At 40.9% G+C, this 22,633-nt stretch overlaps 1 protein-coding gene across 2 annotated transcripts; it reads right to left on the minus strand.

Annotated features, from left to right (window-relative positions):
* Positions 1–130: 130 nt before the first annotated feature.
* On the minus strand, positions 131–21,088 carry LOC138947277 (acid sphingomyelinase-like phosphodiesterase 3b). Of its 2 annotated transcripts, none has more exons than XM_070318720.1 (8): positions 20,955–21,088; positions 16,201–16,393; positions 9,565–9,809; positions 8,010–8,179; positions 7,080–7,257; positions 6,479–6,699; positions 3,637–3,737; positions 131–2,356 (listed from the first exon to the last, which is right to left on the minus strand). In XM_070318720.1, exons 1-8 carry the CDS (start codon positions 21,037–21,039, stop codon positions 2,158–2,160), a joined length of 1,392 nt encoding a protein of 463 aa, XP_070174821.1. In that variant the 5' UTR covers positions 21,040–21,088; the 3' UTR covers positions 131–2,157. The 2 variants fall into 2 exon arrangements, with proteins under 2 accessions (XP_070174821.1, XP_070174822.1); XM_070318721.1 differs by lacking the exon at positions 20,955–21,088 and adding an exon at positions 20,738–20,852.
* Between the last annotated feature and the right edge of the window lie 1,545 nt (positions 21,089–22,633).

Genomic DNA, 22,633 nt, shown 5'->3' on the forward strand with positions numbered 1-22,633 from the left:
AAGACAAGGAATGAAACAGTCAGTCAAGGGGGGAAAACACGCGTTCGAACAACCAACGAGATATACACACGTACACACAAAGACATACTGTTTTGGAAAAGTTTAATTTAACATTTTCTTTTCAAGACTGGTACATATAGCCACACGAGACATGTATGCACTTCAGACTGTGCAAGCGGTAAATGTATTTGTTTGGCAGTTTTGTTTTGTCATTGGTTTTAATGAAAACAAGGGTAAAAAATTTTACATTTGCATGAGCTAATATTAATAAGTGGGTTGTAATCTCAATGTGTTTTGTAACTCCATTGTTTTGGGACACGTTTTGGTAATTTTCGGACGATTCCCGTATCTGGGAATGAACTGCGTTACATTTGGTCTGAATGTTGGGTGAGTTTTAAGATCCTAAAAGAAGTTGCATGGTTTGCTCGCAAATGCATGGTTTGCTCGCAAATGCATGGTTTGCTCGCAAATACGCGTAATGTTGTCAAGACACTAATACTACGAGTACTTTTGCTGAGAACCTCAACTGACTTTGCAGCCGTGTTGGAGATGTGGATGTTCTTCAATGTTATACATACATGTACCTACGTTTCGAAAGAGAACGTGAAATTATACGTTTTCTCCGGAGAAACTCGAGGCCCTGGACAATATTACTGACCTTTGTACAATTTGAAAACATTCGTGGCATACCAGAACAGGTTGAAGAACTTGAAACAAAGTGAATGTATATCAGTTCAAAAGCAAGAAGAACAAGTCGCGTAAGGCGAAATTACTACATTTAGTCAAGCTGCATGTGGAACTCACAGAATGAAACTGAACACACTGCATTTTTTCACAATGACCGTAGTCCGCCGCTTGTGCAAAACGGAGTGAAACTGACGAGCCTGTTTAGCGCGGTAGTGGTTTCGCTGTGCTGCATAGCACGCTTTTCTGTACCTCTCTTCGTTTTAACTTTCTGAGCGTGTTTTAAATCTAAACATATCATATCTATATGTCTTTGGAATCAGGAACCAACAAGAAATAAGATGAAATTGTTTTCAGATCGATTTCAAACATTTAATTTTGATCATAATTTTTATATTTTTAATTTTCAGAGCTTGTTTTTAATCCAAATATAACATATTTATATGTTTTTGGAATCAGGAAATGATGTAATAAGATGAACGTAAATTTGGATCGTTTTATATTTAAAAAAAAAGTCATTCATTACTTTTTAAACCACCAAGCTGAAATACAATACCGAAGTCCGGCCTTCGTCGAAGATTGCTTTACAAAAATTTCAATCAATTTGATTGAAAAATGAGGGTGTGACATTGCCACCTCAACTTTTACAAAAAAACCGGATATGACGTCATCAGACATTTATCGAAAAAATGAAAAAAACGTTTGGGGATATCATACCCAGGAACTCTCATGTAAAATTTCATAAAGATCGGTCCAGTAGTTTACTCTGAATCGCTCTACACACACACAGAGACACACACACACACACACACACAGACACACACACACACACACACACACACACACACACACACACACACACACACACACACACACATACACCACGACCCTCGTCTCGATTCCCCCTCTATGTTAAAACATTTAGTCAAAAATTGACTAAATGTAAAAAAAAACACCAACTAAAACTGACATTTTCAGCTTATGCCAATATCACTGACAGGCAACAAAAAAACAAACAAACAAACAAACAAAACACCTCGAATCGACTGTGCCAAATAAGAAGGACGTACACGATAAGTCCCGAGTGCAATAGTGGATTTGAATGAACATACAGTGATTGCGAATGTAGTCATACACAAGAAAAAGACAAATACTTTAGAATTGCTCACGAAAATACAAAGAAGTTGAATAGGCAAAAGAAGACAAGTCTTGTAAACAAGTCGAACAAACCATTGAGATTACACAAAGTTCCTTGGCCCGTTAAAGGGTGCTGTGACAGAAACGATATAAAAATATTTACAAATGTTCGAGAAAACACCCGACATTTGTAAGCAGCTTTTGACGCCACTGCGATAAAGGCGATTTTTAGATGAAAATCAAAGTACAGACTGTTTAAATATGCGTATATGATTAAACAACATTGCATTGTGTGGTATTAATAGTAGTCTCTTAAAAAATTAAGCGTTAAGACATTTACCGCAGCAAAGAGAGCAAAGCAACGAGAAAGATTAATAACGTAGGGGCGGCTACTCTTGATCCGGTACCAGACGCATCCGAGTTATCTCTCTCACACTTGTTGAACTCTGCTGACGTGTAATGGCGGAAGCCACACAGGATTCTGGTCTTGCACGTCTGGTCACATGACTCAAACTGTGCTCCAGTCAGGGTGAAGCTGTAACGAGTATAGCACGATAACTTTCAATACGGCGATATTTGTGATACACATTTTTTCCCAACACATTGTCTTTTTTCTAAATCATTCTTTGGAGCTTTTTCATGATTTTGTTATTTGCTTCTTTGTCTGCTTTAGAATAGTTTGGTCGTGATAGGGGTGGTGGTAATGGAGCAAGGATGAGGGGGTTGGACGAGGTGAGAGGTTCTCGTTGAATCCCATTCTGATGACACCAAGGGGTGTGTGTGTGTGTGTGTGTGTGTGTGTGTGTGTGTGTGTGTGTATGTGTGTGTGTATGTGTGTGTGTGTGTGTGTGCGTGCGTGGGTGTGTGTGTGTGTGTGTGCGTGTGTGTGTGTGTGTGTGTGTGTGTGTGTGTGTGTGTGTGTGTGTGTGTGTGTGCCTGCGTTTGTTCGTGTGTGAGCGCGCACTGATTATTTGTAACAAAGTTTTGAATTTGAGATATATTTTCACGTTCTACATGGATTGTACATCTGTTGATATCATTATGAAAAGTATGACTGAACTAAACCATTCACGAGCCTGATATTTTGTGTAGCCTACATATTAACTTTTATTTTTTTTTACAATAAATGATAGATCACAGACAGTGTTAATGCTAATACCGACACATTCGTCTATACTCCATTTGTCTATCTGTATGTGTGTCTGTCCCTCCCTGTATATTTGTCTGTTCCTCTCTGTCCGTCTCTCTACATTCATTCGTGGTACTGTATTTCCCATGTGTGTATCATTCTTATGTGATTGTCATCTCTTTTCCCTGCTGGCAAGTTTATCTTTCACCACTCTTCCTCCTCTCTACTACTTTGAATTTGTTTAGGCTGGAAAATGCACGCAATCCCCCTCCCCCCTCCCCCCCCCCCCCCCGAATTTTTGGCTTTAACACTACTGCAGGATTTCGAAAATTAAATTAGCTAGTGGTTTTCTTCAAATATATAATTCTCTGACACACACACACACACACACACACACACACACACACACACACACACACACACACACACGCACAAGCACACACACACAAACACACAGGACACACACAAATGCACACATACACACGTACACACACGCCACAGGCGCGTGCCAGCACACACACGTTCATTCTCACATATTCACACACATAACACAATTACACACCCGTATACAATACCACACACACACGCACGCACACACACACACACGTGCGCACGCACGCACGCACGCACACACACACACACACACGCACACATACAGTACTCTCCCACATTAAAGCTAAACTCACTTAAAGTACGTGTTGAGGAGGTCATCGCCCCCAGCCTGTGCGGACATGCGTGTGATGAGACTGTCCAGGGAAGTAGCGCTGATGTCCTGCAACTTGTAGCTCTGATAGCCCAACCAAAATATTCATTCCCTTTACATGTGTATCACATTGAAAACTTGTAGCACTAAATATACAATCAATCAATCAATCAATATGAGGCTTATATCGCGCGTATTCCGTGGGTACAGTTCTAAGCGCAGGGATTTATTTTTTTATTTTTTTATTTTATGCAATTTATATCGCGCACATATTCAAGGCGCAGGGATTTATTTATGCCGTGTGAGATGGAATTTTTTTTACACAATACATCACGCATTCACATCGGCCAGCAGATCGCAGCCATTTCGGCGCATATCCTACTTTTCACGGCCTATTATTCCAAGTCACACGGGTATTTTGGTGGACATTTGTATCTATGCCTATACAATTTTGCCAGGAAAGACCCTTTTGTCAATCGTGGGATCTTTAACGTGCACACCCCAATGTAGTGTACACGAAGGGACGTCGGTTTTTCGTCTCATCCAAAAGACTAGCACTTGAACCCACCACCTAGGTTAGGAAAGGGGGGAGACAATTGCTAACGCCCTGACCCAGGGTCGAACTCGCAACCTCTCGCTTCCGAGCGCAAGTGCGTTACCATTCGGCCACCCAGTCCACAACAAAATGTTCATTCCCTTTAAATATTAATCACATTGAAACCTTGTAGCGCTAGCTAACAATACATGTTAATCCGAATGAAACAATTTTCAAGGGGTAGCTCAGTTGGTAGAGCACTGGACTTGTGATCGAAAGGTCGCACGTTCGAATTCCAGCCGGGACTGACACGGGTCAACTTTATGTGAAGACCCAGAGACGGAAGCCATATCCCAGCCCCGTGTCACCACAATGGCACGTAAAAGACCTACACACGCATACACTTGTGTATCTCATCAAAAGCCGTGAGGGCGTAAAAACTCAAATTATCATATAACCCATATCATGTCCTTAAGATGGGAAATATTTAGCCTGTAGGACAGTAAGCATTCTCTCTTTCCTACAATTTTCAATGCTACAGAAACAATCCATTTAATGTCTCGCGGTCAAGGAATACGTAGGGGAAGGGCTCCTAATATGGACCACTTTTTGTTTCATGCTGATAACTAGCTTGTTTTCTTGCGAAGAAGTTTCATTTTGTGTTTGGTAGTCCTTCTCTCTTAGGTTAACCGTTAGGTCTAATTAGAGTGAAATAGCTTTGATAGACATTCAGCAAAAATTAAATACAGAAAAAAATCACAAATGGTCCATATTAGGAGCCTGGGCGCCCAATATGGACCAGTGAAGCGACCTTCACGAATCACTGTAAAAAGCCCCCTATACTTCAAAATAACATGATACAACTTAGTGTACAAGTCAGACTAATTAAAATATGCTTTAGATTTATCTGTTTCGGGTTGATCAGAGCATAATTTGAAGCACGCCAGGAAACTAAAGAAGCTTATCAAAGACAGAGTGAAAATAAGTGAAATTATCAACTTCCACGAACAGAAGACTTTTTGTTATATTTGTTTTTAATCTCGAGGGCTAGTTGTAGGTTATTTCCAGCAAGCTTCTTACTGAATGAATGAAAATAGCCTTTAGCTTTTATTTTCTTCGATTTGTTGAAGGTGGTCCATATTAGGGGACTCGCACATACTTTGACATTTTGCTATTATTGTTTGTTTGCAGTAGAAACTCGGGGTCAACACTGCTAAAAATGTAACAAATACGGACTTAGCTGTCATATATATCCAGCAATTTTTGTGTGATAAAAGCTTTGGCTGTGGACAGAAACGAGTCCGTTTTAGGCGGCAAATGTAGAGTGAACGCTGCCAAAAGTGAAAAAAAGAGAAAAAGCCTAACGGTTTTGAGGTTTGTGTTTCTGCAACTGTTTTGACATGTGCAAGTTATCCGAGAGGGTGAATACAGCGAATTAAACTTGTTTGAGCGCTCTAGCGCCGTTAGTTTGTCAGAACAGGAGGTGGTCCATATTAGGAGCCGGTCCATATTAGGAGCCCTTCCCCTATTCTTCCACAGACCGTGAAAAAACATTACCCAAATCGTGTATTTCCGGCGGCTCTTTGGCACGATTATCAGATTGCAGGACGATGTAGATTTGGACAATATTACCAATACGGACTGTTGTAATCACCCCGGTAAAAGAGTAGAGTAAATTTATTATGTCCTTTCGGCAAGGAGATGCTGAAATACATTATGCATTATTCTATGTTGACATGATAACCATGTTGTAGGTTACAAGATGAATAAACAGCACATTCCCACCTCAAGTAGAGAAGAGTAAAATTCCCATCTCCTTGCAGGGGCGGACGAGGGGGGGGGGAGGTTTCTGGGGTTTCCGGAAACCCCCCTCCCCCCCCCCCCCCCCAGCCAAAAAATAAAAATATTTTTGTGTGTTTTTACATTTAGTCAAGTTTTGATTTTGGGTTGAGTTTCAGTTTTTTGGGTATTAATCAGTGACAAAATCTGCTGCCTGAAACTGGTAATGATCATCCTCAGAATGCACCATTTTGCATCCTTTTTTTCAAAATTTTCCGGGGGGGCATGCCCCCGGACCCCCCTAGCAAGCTAGGCGCTTCGCGCCTTCACACCCATATCTTCACAATATACTTTCGGAAACCCCCCCATAAAATGAACTGATCCGCCCCTGCCTTGTGGCAGGGAAGCGCTGAGATCCATTCTGTACTGGTCAATGTTGACATAATTACCGTACAGGCTCTCTGTCGTACGTTACAAGACGACATTTCTGTGTAAATCCCAAGATTCTCACCTCAGTAAACGAGTAGAGACGTGTAAAATCCCCATCCCCTTGTGGCAGGGAAGCGCTGAGATCCATTCTGTACTGGTCAATGTTGACGTGATCGCCCGTGTCTCTGTCGTACGTGACCAGACGGATGGCGGGGTTGTGTGGAGAACCCGTGACTTCTTCGTTGAGGATAAAACGCCACGGGGTCACGGAGGGAGCCACGAACAGCGGGATGGCTGGTTTTCCTGGAACGTGGATAAAGGTATGTTGATTTGAATGTATGAAGGAAGAGAAATTGTGCCTTAAACAAATGTACAAAAAAAAAAGAAAAAAAAAGTGTACAATCCGGTCGAAATGACAGGGCGTTCATATGGTTTTGATCAAAACGTTCACAAGCTGAACGAGACACAAATCAAACAGATCACACATCAAGAGAAAGAAAAACAAGAGGAAATACGCTTACACTTAATTTCTCTAGATTCTTACTTCACCGGGGCTACAGAACATATTGTGTCTCTTCATTTTCTTATTCTCCCTCCTATATCGACCAACCACCCCCACCGACTTTCTTATTCCTTCGAGTTTAAAAAACGACGACATTCTTCGTGACACCACTTTTCATTACCACTGTTGTCGTCGAACACCTTGAAGCCGTCATAATGGTCGTGACCGAAATGCATGGCCTTGATGACGTCAGCAAAGTCCTTGACGATGCTGTTGAAGGGCTGGACGAACTTGTCCTGAAACCACTGCACACCCCTAGGAGTGTGGATGCCCGGTGGTATGTGAGCTGCCAGTATCACCTGGTGAGGAGAAAGCAACCTCATCATATTGTTTGTTTGTCTGTTTTGTTTGTTGATTGCCCATTTGTTTGTTGTTTGATGTGTTTGCTTTTGTTTGTTCAGTTACGACGACTTCGATCCCGTGTCTCGCTTATTCTCCGTGCATGTACATACGTGCCTTGCGAGTTCTTTCCCGTGACTTTGTTATTAGCGCGAGAGCTTACAAAACATGTTAAAAGAAATGCATTCTCTGACTACAAGGGTTTTTTTTCTCTAGGGAGCTCTCTTTATTTTTTCCATTGTATCTTACAACCTTAAGTCTTTTTCACCATAAAAACACAAAGAACCATCAATCCCGAAGCCAGTTTTCAAGGTTGATACGAATCGCCAGTGTTACTTCATGTTCATATGCAATGTTCATCATTTCTATCGGTTGAGTACCTTATTTCTAACCGGTTACTTAACCATCAACAATATACATGCACATAATTTCTACCACTATACCTCAGTCTTAGCTTAATTTCTACCTCAATTCTACCAGCTTACTTCACCCTTAAAATGAATCTCATTTCTATCAATTAAACTCATCTGACATATATTTTTTTAACTCATCTAACAATTCATTTAACCGACTCCTACCAGTTTACCTCACGTTAGTAATGTACTGTATCTCTACCAGCATCATTAGCAATGCGTCTCATCTCTATTAGCTTACCTCCCCCTAACCGTGTTCTTACAGTGTCAACCTCATCATTACTTTTTGTTTGTTTTACCTTTTCGCTGTTGCTCTTTGCTAGCTGCAAAACCAGACGCATCCACTGCAGCTGTCCAGTTGGGTCAGTTTCGTTGACGGTTATTTTGTCCGATGTGTAGTACAGGTTGGTGTTGAGAGCCACGATCCTCACTTTGTTATGTGGGGGGAGAAGGCGGGTGTAATATCCTCCTGTAAATGCAGTATTTTAAACTTGAATGAATAGTTTTGTTTAATGAAGGAATAGCTGATCGGGCGGAGAGAAGGTTACCTTAAAACACCGTCAAAATCAATGTTTGGGGGAAGGTATGGATGGGGGTTAGGGGGGGTTACGAAGAAGAATGGAGAGGGAGAGTTGCGTCCACGTACAGGAAAATGGAGGCATATTTGGATCAACACACAATCAAAGTAAAACATCCAAAAGAACTGATGGAATGGCATATCATTTTTACAAATTTACACCCGCACATGTTTACAGTCTCCAGTGCGCAAATGGACAGGAAGTCTGCTCATCGTTACACACTTGCACGTACGTGCAAAACCAAACATCTTTCAAGGTCATAACCTAAAACAGACATATTCTTATACACAAATACCTTCAAACACAAACATCTTTCAAGGTCATAACCTAAAACAGACATATTCTTATACACAAATACCTTCAAACACAAACATCTTTCAAGGTCATAACCTAAAACAGACATATTCTTATACACAAATACCTTCAAACACAAACATCTTTCAAGGTCATAACCTAAAACAGACATATTCTTGTACACAAATACCTTCAAACACAAACATCTTTCAAGGTCATAACCTAAAACAGACATATTCTTATACACAAATACCTTCAAACACAAACATCTTTCAAGGTCATAACCTAAAACAGACATATTCTTATACACAAATACCTTCAAACACAAACATCTTTCAAGGTCATAACCTAAAACAGACATATTCTTATACACAAATACCTTCAAACACAAACATCTTTCAAGGTCATAACCTAAAACAGACATATTCTTATACACAAATACCTTCAAACACAAACATCTTTCAAGGTCATAACCTAAAACAGACATATTCTTATACACAAATACCTTCAAACACAAACATCTTTCAAGGTCATAACCTAAAACAGACATATTCTTATACACAAATACCTTCAAACACAAACATATTTCAAGGTCATAACCCAAAACAGACATATTCTTATACACAAATACCTTCAAACACAAACATCTTCAAACATTTCTTTCTTTCTTTCTTTACTTGGTGTTTAACGTCATTTTCAACCACGAAAGTTATATCGCGACGGGGAAAGGGGGGAGATGGGATAGAGCCACTTGTCAAATCTTCAAACATACATATCTTCAAACAAAAATATCTTCAAATACAAATATCTTCAAACACAAATACCTTCAAACACAAATATCCTCACACACAAATATCCTCAATCGCAAATATCCACAAACACAAATACCCGTAAATACATAATCGGTACCGTATTGCCAAACATGGTCAATAATTGGCTACTGCTGACAATGAGTGTGTTAAAATTCTCTCATTACGTGTACCTCTTCTAAAATTCGTCAGCTGTTCTTCGTCCTCAATCCATTGCTTCCATAGCTCGGCTGTTTCGTTGTAGATGATGTTGGAAACGGCTGGGAACTGACTGGCCGGGTAGTAGTCATGGTTACCAAAGGTGGCATACACCTTCTTGTCTGGGAAAGTGTCGTTCATGGCCTTGGTGAGGTTCGCCATGACATCCATGTTGATGGTGACGTTCATCTTGTCGTTGGAAATGTGGGCCACCGTGTCCCTGGATAAAATAACAAAGTTATTTGAATTGTTAGGTTTGAAAACAACGACAACAACTGTGCCAATGACGATGTAGGGTTTGGAGGGAAAACATTAATGACAACTTCGCGGACATTAAAAACGAAGGTGAAGAAGACGATGAAAAAAAACGAAGACGAAGACGAAAAAAGAAGAAGAAGAACATGATGATGAAGACGAACAAAGAAGAAGAAGAATATGATGACGAAGACGAACAAAGCAGAAGAAGAATATGATGACGAAGACGAACAAAGAAGAAGAAGAATATGATGACGAAGACGAACAAAGAAGAAGAAGAATATGATGACGAAGACGAACAAAGAAGAAGAAGAATATGATGACGAAGACGAACAAAGAAGAAGAAGAATATGATGACGAAGACGAACAAAGAAGAAGAAGAATATGATGACGAAGACGAAAAAAGAAGAAGAAGAACATGATGATGACGAAGACGAAAAAAGAAGAAGAAGAACATGATGATGATGATGACGAACAAAGAAGAAGAAGAATATGACGATGACGATGACGAACGACGATGACGAACGACGAACGACGACGACGACGCCGATGATAAATACGAGAACCAGCATTGACACGTTGACGACAACGAGGAAGACTTTGAGGATTGTGAGAAGGAGGACACGGAGGAGGAGCAAGATGATGGATGATGGATGATGGATGAATGATGATGGATGAATGATGATGGATGAATGATGATGGATGAATGATGATGGATGAATGATGATGGATGAATGATGATGGATGAATGATGATGATGGATGAATGATGATGGATGAATGATGGATGAATGATGGATGAATGATGATGGATGAATGATGATGGATGAATGATGATGGATGAATGATGATGGATGAATTATGAATGATGATGGATGAATGATGATGGATGAATGATGGATGAATGATGATGAATGATGATGGATGAATGATGAATGATGATGGATGAATGAGGAATGATGATGGATGAATGATGATGGATGAATGAATGATGATGGATGAATGATGATGGATGAATGATGGATGAATGATGATGGATGAATGATGATGAATGATGAATGGTTATCCTGTTGAAAATGCGGAGCACTATATTTTTCATTGCCCCTTATCTCTTCAAATACGTGAAGTCACCTTGTCAACACTGCCCAACTATGATTTGCTAACCGCTGATGATTTTCTGTATGGCAATAGAGACAAGTCAGACAGCGAAAATGCATTGATATTTGACCAGTTATTCAGGTTTATCTTATTAAGCAAACGTTTTGAATAATGAATGCATTTATCTCATCCATGTTCGAAACGACCATGTGCAGTACTGTTTACATTTCCTTGTTCTGGTAGTATTCTATTTTCAACCATGTGGAAGTCATTGTATGCGTGTGTGTGCGAGTGAGTGTGCGAGCGCGTGTGAGTACTGTTGTTAGTTTAGCATTGTTTTTTTGTTTTTTTCCTTTTATTGATACATGTTTGTCTACCATAATTTACCATTATTATTTTGACATATATTAAAATCGTCCGCCAAATTTCATTTGCTTTTAAGAGTACGCTTATAAGCCTAGCTTGTTGTGCTCCATGTTCCTTACTTCATGTATGCGGTAATAGTACCAATGGAATTTATTGAATAAACTTGTTTAAGGGGAGGTTCTAGTATAAAATATCACCAAAATCGCTTCAGTTGTGTTCCTATTTAGAATGGGAAATATTAATGGATTTCGGCTCAAATAAAGTCAAATGCATTGCTGACCCATATATTGTGTTAGTTAATATGTCACGACAACTGCCGTTGAGAAACAATTCAACGGAAAAACATACATTATCTAGAAACCGAAAATAGTGATTTTGGCGTTTCCTTGATAATTCTTCAAGGAGCGCACATTTTTTAAAGAAATTCAAAACATACAATAACATGTAATTGGACTACATTTTGTGGAATCAAAATTACGTTATTTTAATTAAAACGTTGATTTCATCATATTTACATATAACGGTTTTAACTGACAAGCTATATTTTCTTTGATTTTATCCCGACCCACAAACGCCTTCCACAAAGTGTAGTCCTATGAATACTAAAAAGCCATGCTACGTTTTGTTCCAGTCGGTTGAGAACATTTTGAGTTATCAAGGAAACGGCGAAGCAAGGTGCCGAAAACATCATTCTGAGAAAAAAAGGCTTCAAAGTTTAGATACTTTTTATTCTTGTTGAAATTCACAACATTTCATAAAGATCGGTGAAAAATTAGAAAATAACGGTTTATAACTGACAAAAGCTTGGTTTTCTTCTGAAAAGTACGTATTGAAACTCAGTTATGGACAACGGACCTACTCACAAAATTTCATAAAGATTGGTGAAAAAACGGGATTTAACGGTTTTTTAACTGCCAATAATTAACTTTTTCTTCTTGAAAAGTTTGTATTGGAGATCAGTTAGGGACAATGGTCCAATTTTGGTGTAAATCCGACGATTAGGGACCAAGAAACAAGGAGCAGAGTGTTTTTTGGCGGTTAAACTGTCATTTTAACGGTTTAATGATTTGGTGAAATTTCTTCCACCACAATACTATACAATGTTTTATCTACCCATTATTGCAAGAACCCCAAAATCACAACTGAAGCGATTTTGGTGATATTTTAGGATAAATGAATGATGAATGAATGAATGATGAATGAATAAATGATGGATGAATGATGGATGAATGATGGATGAATGAATGATGGATGAATGATGAATGAATGATGGATGGATGATGAATGAATGATGAATGAATGATGAATGAATGATGGATGAATGATGAATGAATGGATGAATGATGAATGATGGATGAATGAATGATGGATGAATGAATGATGGATAAATGAAGGATGGATGAATGAAGGATGAATGAAGGATGAATGAAGGATGAATGAAGGATGAATGAAGGATGAATGATGGATGAATGATGGATGAATGATGGATGGATGATGAATGATGGATGAATGAATGATGAATAAATGATGGATGAATAATGGATGAATGAATGATGGATGAATGAATGATGGATGAATGAATGATGGATGAACGAATGATGGATGAATGATGGATGAATGATGGATGAATGATGAATGAATGATGAATGAAGGATGGATGAATGATGGATGAATGATGAATGATTGATGGATAAATGATGAATGAATGATGAATGAATAATGAATGAATGATGAATGATGAATGAATGATGAATGATGAATGAGGATGAATGAGGATGAATGAGAATGAATGAGAATGAATGAGAATGAATGAGAATGAATGAGAATGAATGATGAATGAATGATGGATGAATGACGAATGATGAATGAATGATGGATGAATGAATGATGGATGAATGAATGATGAATGATGGATGAATGAATGATGAATGAATGATGGATGAATGAATGATGGATGAATGAATGATGGATGAATGATGGATGAATGATGATGAATGATGGATGAATGAATGAATGATTGATGGATGAATGAATGATGAATGATGAATGATGAATGAATTATGGATGAATGATGGATGAATGAATGATGATGAATGAATGATGAATGATGAATGAATGATGAATGAATGAGGGATGAAAACTGAAGGGGAAAAAAAACTGAAAAAAAATTTCGAAGGCGCGTAGCGCCAAGTTTCGCAGGCGCAAAGCGCCAAGACTTCTAGGGCGGTCCTGGGGCATGCCCCCCCGGAATTTTTTTTTTTCAAGGGTGCAATTTGGTGCAATCTGGGGCTATCTGAGCCTTAAACTTGGATTCAAACATGGCCCCAAAATACATACAAAATGAAGCAATCTGGTGCTCATTTGAAAGCAAATCTACTTCTTTTTCAGGCATTAAAAAGGGATTACAACAAGCTGGTATTGTCATGAAATATATATATATATATAGAGAGAGAATTTTATATCACTTTCAGACTACAAGGGGGGGGGGGGGGGGGGGGGTCCAAGGGCATGCTGCCCCGGGAAAAAAAATGTCAGTGGGTGCAAAATAAAGAGAGAGAGTGTCAACAATCTACGACACGACTACCAACTAGTCTCAGCCCGCTCAAAAAACAATGACCGAGACTTTCAGGCCTGACCATACTTAATATTTTTTCCGCAACACACGCACTTCACCACGCCTTCCTCGTCCAATTTTCGGATAACGTCCCCAACTCGAACATCATCGATGTGTTTGTCCATCCAATCCCATCGGAATTTGTTCTTGGAGCATGAATCGGAAAGTCGATCCTTGTCACGTTGGAGAACTTTCGCGCTCGCCATTTTGTTTGAGAAGAATGAGACTGTTCGTCTTTAAACAGAAACCGTACCGTAAAAAAACAGGAATCGCACAAATAAATCGGATGGCCCATTGAAAATAATCGGAAAAGTCGGAAAAAACGGAGAATTTTCATCCCTGATGAATGATGAATGATGAATGAATGATGAATGAATGATGGATGAATAATGGATGAATGATGAATGAATGATGGATGAATGAATCATGAATGAATGATGGATGAATGATGGATGAATGATGGATGCATGATGGATGAATGATGGATGAATGAATGATGATGAATGATGGATGAATGAATGATGGATGATGATGAATGATGGATGAATGAATGAATGATGGATGAATGAATGAATGATGAATGATGGATGAATGATGATGAATGAGAATGAATGAGAATGAATGATGAATGAATGAATGATGAATGAATGATGAATGAATGATGGATGAATGAATAATGGATGAATGATGGATGAATAAATTATGGATGATGAATGAGGATGAATGAGGATGAATGATGGATGATGATGAATGATGGATGAATGAATGAATGATGAATGGATGAATGATGGATGAATGATGGATGAATGATGGATGAATGAATGATGGATGGATGAATGATGGATGAATGATGAATGAATGAGAATGAATGAGAATGAATGATGGATGAATGATGGATGAATGATGGATGAATGACGAATGAATGATGGATGAATGATGGATGAATGATGGATGAATGAATGAATGATGAATGAATGATGAATGATGGATGATGGATGAATGAATGAATGATGGATGAATGATGGATGAATGATGGATGAATGAATGAATGATGGATGAATGAATGAATAATGAACGATGGATGAATGAATGATGAATGAATGAATGATGGATGAATGAATGATGAATGAATGATGGATGAATGAATGATGAATAAGAGGAAGAGGAAGAGGAGGAAGAGGAAGAGGAAGAGGAGGAAGAGGAGGAAGAGGAAGAGAAAGAGGAGGAAGAGGAAAAGGAAGAGGAGGAAGAGGAAGAGGAAAAGGAAGAGGAGGAAGAGGAAAAGGAAGAGGAGGAAGAGGGGGAAGAGGAAGAGGAAGAGGAAGAGGAGGAAGAGGAAGAGGAAGAGGAAGAGGAAGAGGAGGAAGAGGAAGAGGAGGAAGAGGAAGAGGAAGAGGAGGAAGAGGAGGAAGAGGAAGAGGAAGAAAAGGAGGAAGAGGGAGAAAAGGAAGAAGAAGAGGAGCAGGAAGAGGAGCAAGAAGAGGAGCAGGAAGAGGAGGAAGAGGAGGAGGAAGAGGAGGAGGAAGAGAAGGAGGAAGAGGAAGAAGAGGAAGAAGAGGAAGAGGAGGAAGAGGAGGAAGAAGAAGAAGAAGAGGAAGAAGAGGAGGAAGAGGAAGAGGAGGAAGAGGAAGAGGAGGAAGAGGAGGAAGAGGAGGAGGGTGAGGGTGATGAGGAGGAGGGTGAGGGTGATGAGGAGGAGGAGGAGGGTGAGGGTGATGAGGAGGAGGAGGGTGAGGGTGATGAGGAGGAGGAGGGTGAGGGTGATGAGGAGGGTGATGAGGAGGGTGATGAGGAGGGCGAGGGTGAGGGCGAGGGTGAGGGTGAGGGTGAGGGTGGGGGTGAGGGTGAGGGCGAGGGCGAGGGCGGCGGTGACGACGACGACGATGACGATGATGATGATGATGATGAAGATGATGATGATGATGATGATAAAATTCTTAAGCAAACGTTATTACAACGATGATGATGATGATGACGACGACGACGACGGTGGTGGTGGTGGTGGTGACGGTGACGGTGACGGTGACGGCGACGGCGGCGACGACGACGACGATGATGATGACAACGACGATGATGGATGATGATGATGATGATGATGATGATGATGATAAAATTCTTAAGCAAACGTTATTACAACGAAAAGGAAGGAAACTCGCTTTGAAAGCAACCTTTAATAAATCTACTAAAGTCTGACATTACTGCCATGTTGGTACTGCCTTGAGAAAACACACACACACCCACCCACACCCACACCCACACCCACACACTCATTCATTCACCCTGTCCAGAGAAGAAAATCCACATCAGGGTGGAGAATCTTCATGGCATTGATGGTCTTGGTGACCAGGGTCCATGGAGAGTCACACCACTGGTTGCCCAGGATGGACGGGTTGTTGACGCCCTTCACGCACGACAGCTGTGACGTCATGTAGGTGTGGTCATAGTGGAAGTCGGTCACGTGCCAGAACGTGCCTGCCAATCAGATATCGTGTTCGCTGTTACACGTAAATCCTCGTTACATGAGTCGACTTCTTCATCTAGGCCTAAGTGTAAAGCGTAGTCCTTTTAACAGTGTATGTCAGAGTTCACGCAAGCTGTCCTACGAAACTTTCTTTTTAAACTTTAACCCGGCTGATATTTTAAAGTTCAACGTAATACCGCGTATTGAGTCGAAACGGGACATAATGTTGAAAAGGATGCAAGCATTTAGAAAAGTACTGCCTCCAGCCGGACAGCGCTTCGACGCCAAAATAGTTGAAATTTCAAGTTCCACAAAAGATAGTTTTGAGCCAGCTGACAGCATTGCACGCGGGCAATTCCAAAGCTTATAACAATATTACCTGCTATTCAGACTTGGTCGTGTGACAGACGTTTTCTTCCGAACGAGATTACGTTGATTGTCTAACGAAGCCGTCAGGCTGAGTTAGACATCAGCTAATCGAGTGTGAAAGAAAACTATGTCACACGACCAAGCCTGAATAACAATTATGTCTCACAGCTTCAACAGAGGAGAGAAAAAACAGTGAAACACGTTTTGCGTACTCACGCTTTGACAAGGCTAACCACATCAGCCATGATTGTGGATAGATCTGCTTCTTTGACGGAAGTGACCGAACAACTATGAAGGACGTCTAGGTATGTGCGAATGACGTCACAGTCTGTATCTTTTGAAGCATCGAATTCTTTATGACGTCTTTCTGTGTCTGCATGCGCGAATAGTTTGTTCTTTCCGCTGTCTTTGTTTTGTCTGTACACAACTCTGTCCTACTATTTCAGACTCACAGGCCTGATGAGCGAGCCATTTTCCAATGGCAGCTAAACTCGCGTATAGAAACAGTACTGTCGTCTCGAATGCCGTTTGCAATAATCTCAGTGTTGAAGAATTTGTGAAAGAAGAAACGGGTAACAGCGGGAGTAATGAAAGCAATGTGTGCATTGTTGGGCTTTTGGAGGGACGATTGCGACCTTGACTCTGTTCTTGTCATTCGTCAAAGCGTGTAACATTATAAGATGTTTGATGGGTTGTTGACAGACCAGCTTTTTTGTCGGTCCGAGGGGGAGCATATCGTCTTTTGTTTCATATTTATTGACCAAGGCCGAAGGCCGCGGTCAATAAATATGAAACAAAAGTCGATATGCCCCCCGAGGACCGACAAAAAAGCTGGTCTGGCAACAAACCATCAAACATCGTTTTTGTCATCATGTTGGTGGTTCAACATTAAGTGAAAAATCAACACAGGGAGCCATGGTTTGAAACGCGAGTTCTGTTATTATAATGCATGTTCGGGGCCCCAGCACGTTGTTCAAAGCTGGCGTGCGAAAGCAACTTACTGTGTGTGATTTGAGTTTATAATGTTGAGACAAGTATGTCAGGTTTGAGGATGCAAAGTTCTGTAGGTTCCGACTACAGAGTGGTGTGTGAAACCAACAATAAGCGCCTTTGAGACGATAGTGCCCACATGTTGCATTCGAGCGATGGGATTGTCGTATTTCAAACGAGGTGATTTGCTTGCACAGTCAGCGTTGACCATCTCACAACAGATCTGTTATGTGGATTATCGTGCGACGTTCGAGTCGGGGGCAAGGAATCGCAGGAAGCAAAGATGAGTCTTTTTCCATTGTCACCTTTCTTTCCGGTTGTTGGTGCATATAATATTGTGCGGACAAAATGATGCGACGGCGAGTGTTTTTTTGCCTCCAAGATTTTGTGGTGTGGGTATTGTTTTGCTCGTTTCATACCCACACCAAAACCTGAAACACACCCCACCCCACCCTCCCCCTCCCTCACAATCAGTCCATGAACACAAACACTGACACACACAAATTAATGACCAAGTTACCCCCCCCCCCAACCCTTCACTTGCACACCTGCAACGCAGACGATCATATTATTGATTAAATATTCATATAGCCGGGTCAGTGTTGGGTTTTTTGTTCTTGTTTGTGTTATTGCAGAATCGGTTTTCTCTTATTGCTACACGTGTCTCTTCATTACATTTCACCATCGCCCTACCACCCTGCCCCTCTCGGTATTCCACCCCTCGGTTTTCAGTGGTAAATATTAGTAATCGAATATTGAAGCTACGTTGAGTCAAAGGTCACAGAAGATTTGCATCGTGCAGCACTGCACGAATTGGGTCAAAGGACACAAACGATTTGCGTCGTGCCGTGAAGGAAAGATAATCGCGATCTTGTTTCTCATTGCCTCTCTGTTTTTCATTAGACTTGTCATTCTGCTTGCTCGGCTTTGTCAGATGTCTTCATTTCTTGTTGCTATGTTCTTTGCTTTTTTATTATTATTTTTTTATTTGCGCTTAGTTTATCGATACAACGTCTTGTGCACGGGTCAAAATGTGTGTGTCAGGGGTCAATTGGTTTGACTTAAACTTGACGTTCAAACAGAGATACACGCACTCCATGACTTTGTGAGAAGATAAAACATATCGATAGGTTTCATTTGTTTGCGATAAAGCATAAATGTATGACCTTTGATGAGGTAGTTTTGTTTTTTGTTTACATTTGCCAGTTTGCCAGTTCGTATTTGGAACTTGGCGAAGCAGTGTCGTCTGTTTAGGTCTGGGGAAACGCCGATGAAAAGAGCCGAAGAATCCTCGAGCGTTTCTATTGGGTTTGCTTTTGATTATCCATGTAATAGGGCTTCCTGCAACTATGGTAACCGGGGATTTATTCCCCGGGGAACATGACATTTATTTCCCAGGTGCTTGTGAATGAAAACTCGTGAAAATGATGACAAACAATCTTGCACACGTTTGCCTTAGTGGCGGCAAAGAAGGAAAGCGTGAGACATATTTATGTAATTGCCGACTGTTGTCACTGAGGACGTTTAAGTCCTCATTGCACCATCACAAGAACAACTTTCATTAAGAGTCAACACAACGTGATCTGAGGGAGCAACGCATCACAATGCTGATACTGAAAAGCAGTCTATGAATTGTTTTAAAACAATCTAATCTTAGTATATAAAAGCAGATATGATAGAGAACCATTCGTTATATACTTATTATTTGCGAAGTAAATACCAAGATTTACATGAGAGAAAAAACCCGGTCCAAATTGTATGTGAAATGTTGATAAAGATAAATTATTATTCAGTTCGATGTACAAGCTGTGTGTACAAACATTACACTCCAAGTCAGATTCTGTAGACAGAATATTGAAAACACATGTTACATTACTTAAAATCCAAGCAGTAAGAACGTTTGATGGTTTCCAGTCAAACACCTTGCTTTTAAAGTGACTCAAAAGATCCAGGGGTAATGTCTCTTTAACCTCCTGGCGCTTTAAAACTGATTCGTTGTGGGAAAAGCTGTTCATCAGAAATGACTCAGTTGTAGGCAAACACACACTTGAGTTACGAGGTCGGTTCGTCTCGCGATGACAGTTTGCGAGGTTGCTTTGTATAAGTAAACATTGACTAAGTCTACTGCGATAAGGTCTCCGCATTTTGACACGGCATGCACTATATGTACTGCGCTTGATTTAAAAACAGGGGAAGAGAGATAAGGCTACTGTTGTTGCCTTTTTTGACCTGGAAAAACTTGCGGATAAATATTGCAAAGAAATATACCTTGGTGCATCTCCCTTTACACCCTTTACACGTCCCCCCCCGCGGGTTAGGGGGAAGAATTTACCTGATGCTCCCCAGCATGTCGTAAGAGGCGACTAACGGATTCTGTTTCTCTTTTTACCCTTGTTAAGTATTACTTGTATAAAATATAGTCAATTTTTGTAAAGATTCTAGTCAAGCAGTATGTAAGAAATGTTAAGTCCTTTGTACTGGAAACTTGCATTCTCCCAGTAAGGTAATACATTGTAGCCTACTACGTTGCAAGCCCCTGGAGCAAATTATTGATTAGTACTTTTGTGAACAAGAAACAATTGACAAGTGGCTCTATCCCATCGCCCCCCTTTCCCCGTCGCGATATAACCTTCGTGGTTGAAAACGACGTTAAACACCAAATAAAGAAAGAACCCTTTACACGTCACAACGTGCCCAGCTAGCACAGATAATACGGGTTATGAATATACCGCATGCCGGATGCGTTGGGCATTACTGACCACACACACACACACACACACACACACACACACATTGCATACAAAAACACAGACACAAACAGAAACAGACAGACACAGACAGACTCACAGACACACAGACACACACGCGCGCACGCACACCCCCCCCCCCCCCTCCCGAAACACACACAGCCTACACACACTGGGACTGTCGTTTTACCTAGCAGAGTTTTCAAACAACCATGGAATTACTGTGTCGTATTTCCTCATGTCCAATACCTGAGTGATAACTTTTCCCAGCAGCTGTCTCTCAGTATCTCGAGAACGCAACATGTCATAATCTAGCCATCGATTCAGAGTTGACTATCGCAGCTGACACCCTGTCGTGGGCCCAGTGCCAGCTGATAGTACACACCGAGATAAACAAGCAAGCATTCTTATTATCCAACGTTCTAATCAACTGGGACAATCAAGCCAAGTGTTAAGATCTACTCACCATGATTAGACTGAGCACCGAAGGCGAACACGAACAAAACAGAACACAAAGTCACACAATTGAAAAGCGCTCCCTCTGCCTTCATGCTTGCGATTCACAGCTCACTGCCAGCTAGCCATGTACACACCGGTGACACTGTGACGGTTCCCCTACGCTTTGTGTTCGGTGCCCTGACCCTTTGTGTTCGGTTCCCACTCGGTTCCCACACGCCAAAATTCGCGGACAAGATCGAGGTACTGTCACCCAAAACATCCATTTATGGTAGTATTACGCAATGTTGCTCTCTGAGAATGGTCTTGTTAGATCTGTGAGTGTTTACACTACATGCCTAGGTGCTGTTGGATTGAAGGTTTTTGATATTTTAGCCGTTATTAGGTAGAATGCCTTCCACTTTACTGCAAAACTGCATAATTCGTAGCATCGGCAAGAAATATCCTACCAAAAAATGCCTGCTTGGAACTGTCGTTGGTCCAGCAAAAAGTTCAACATGTAGCAGACAGCCCAAGTTTCAAGATTGTAGGGCCATCCAAACAGCCGTAATAATAAAAACAACAAAAGTAGTCAGTTAAATTGGCTGTGTTCGGTCCCCCCACACTTTTGTGACGTAGGCGTGACGGTTCCCATAATTCATTGTGTCGGTCCCCACTTTCTGTGTCGGACCCCACTTTCGACCTAATTTCTCTGTGACGGACCCCACAACCAGCCTATTTTGTGTCGGTCCCCACACCTTCTTGGATTTATGACTTGCCGGTATCATTGTATTCATTGAATCTAATTGTCTCGGAGTCTTGTGTCACATAGGAATTCTTCCCAGTTGTTGCACTTAGAGTCAAAACTCGAATCTTCAACCTTAGTGACGAGTGTTTGTCAACGTTATGAGATATAATATCATTAAAGTTCACAAATTCTTCTCCACAGTTGTAGCATCGATAATCCATTTGAACCTCTGAAACCCAAGAAGATTTTCCTTTGTTTATAACCAATGTAAGATTATTAAAAAAAATATTTGTTGTTTTTATTATTACGGCTGTTTGGATGGCCCTACAATCTTGAAACTTGGGCTGTCTGCTACAGACATGTTGAACTTTTTGCTGGACCAACGACAGTTCCAAGCAGGCATTTTTTGGTAGGATATTCAGGGGCGGATCAGTTGCTTTGTAAGGGGGGGGGGGGGGGCACTTTGAATCGAAAGTTAATGTGATGGGCGCGAAGCGCCCGAATTCGCTAGGGGGGTCCGGGGGCATGCCCCCCCGGAAAAAATTTTTTGCCCAAAGAAGCAAAATGGTGCCATCTGGTGCCATTTGAACTTAGAAATGGTCATAGAATCAGCATAGAAAAACCTTTTTTTTTCTTCTTCTTTTTTTTTTTTTTTCGGTGGGGGGGGGGGGGGGGGGGGGGGGCACGTGCCCCCTGTGCCCCCCCCCCCCTCGTCCGCCCCTGATATTTCTTGCCGATGCTACGAATTATGCAGTTTTGCAGTAAAGTGGAAGGCATTCTACCTAATAACGGCTAAAATATCAAAAACCTTCAATCCAACAGCACCTAGGCATGTAGTGTAAACACTCACAGATCTAACAAGACCATTCTCAGAGAGCAACATTGCAACATTGCGTAATACTACCATAAATGGATGTTTTGGGTGACAGTACCTCGATCTTGTCCGCGAATTTTGGCGTGTG

The sequence above is a fragment of the Littorina saxatilis genome, linkage group LG14 (assembly GCF_037325665.1).
Source record: "Littorina saxatilis isolate snail1 linkage group LG14, US_GU_Lsax_2.0, whole genome shotgun sequence".
Taxonomy (NCBI): Eukaryota; Metazoa; Mollusca; class Gastropoda; order Littorinimorpha; family Littorinidae; genus Littorina; species Littorina saxatilis.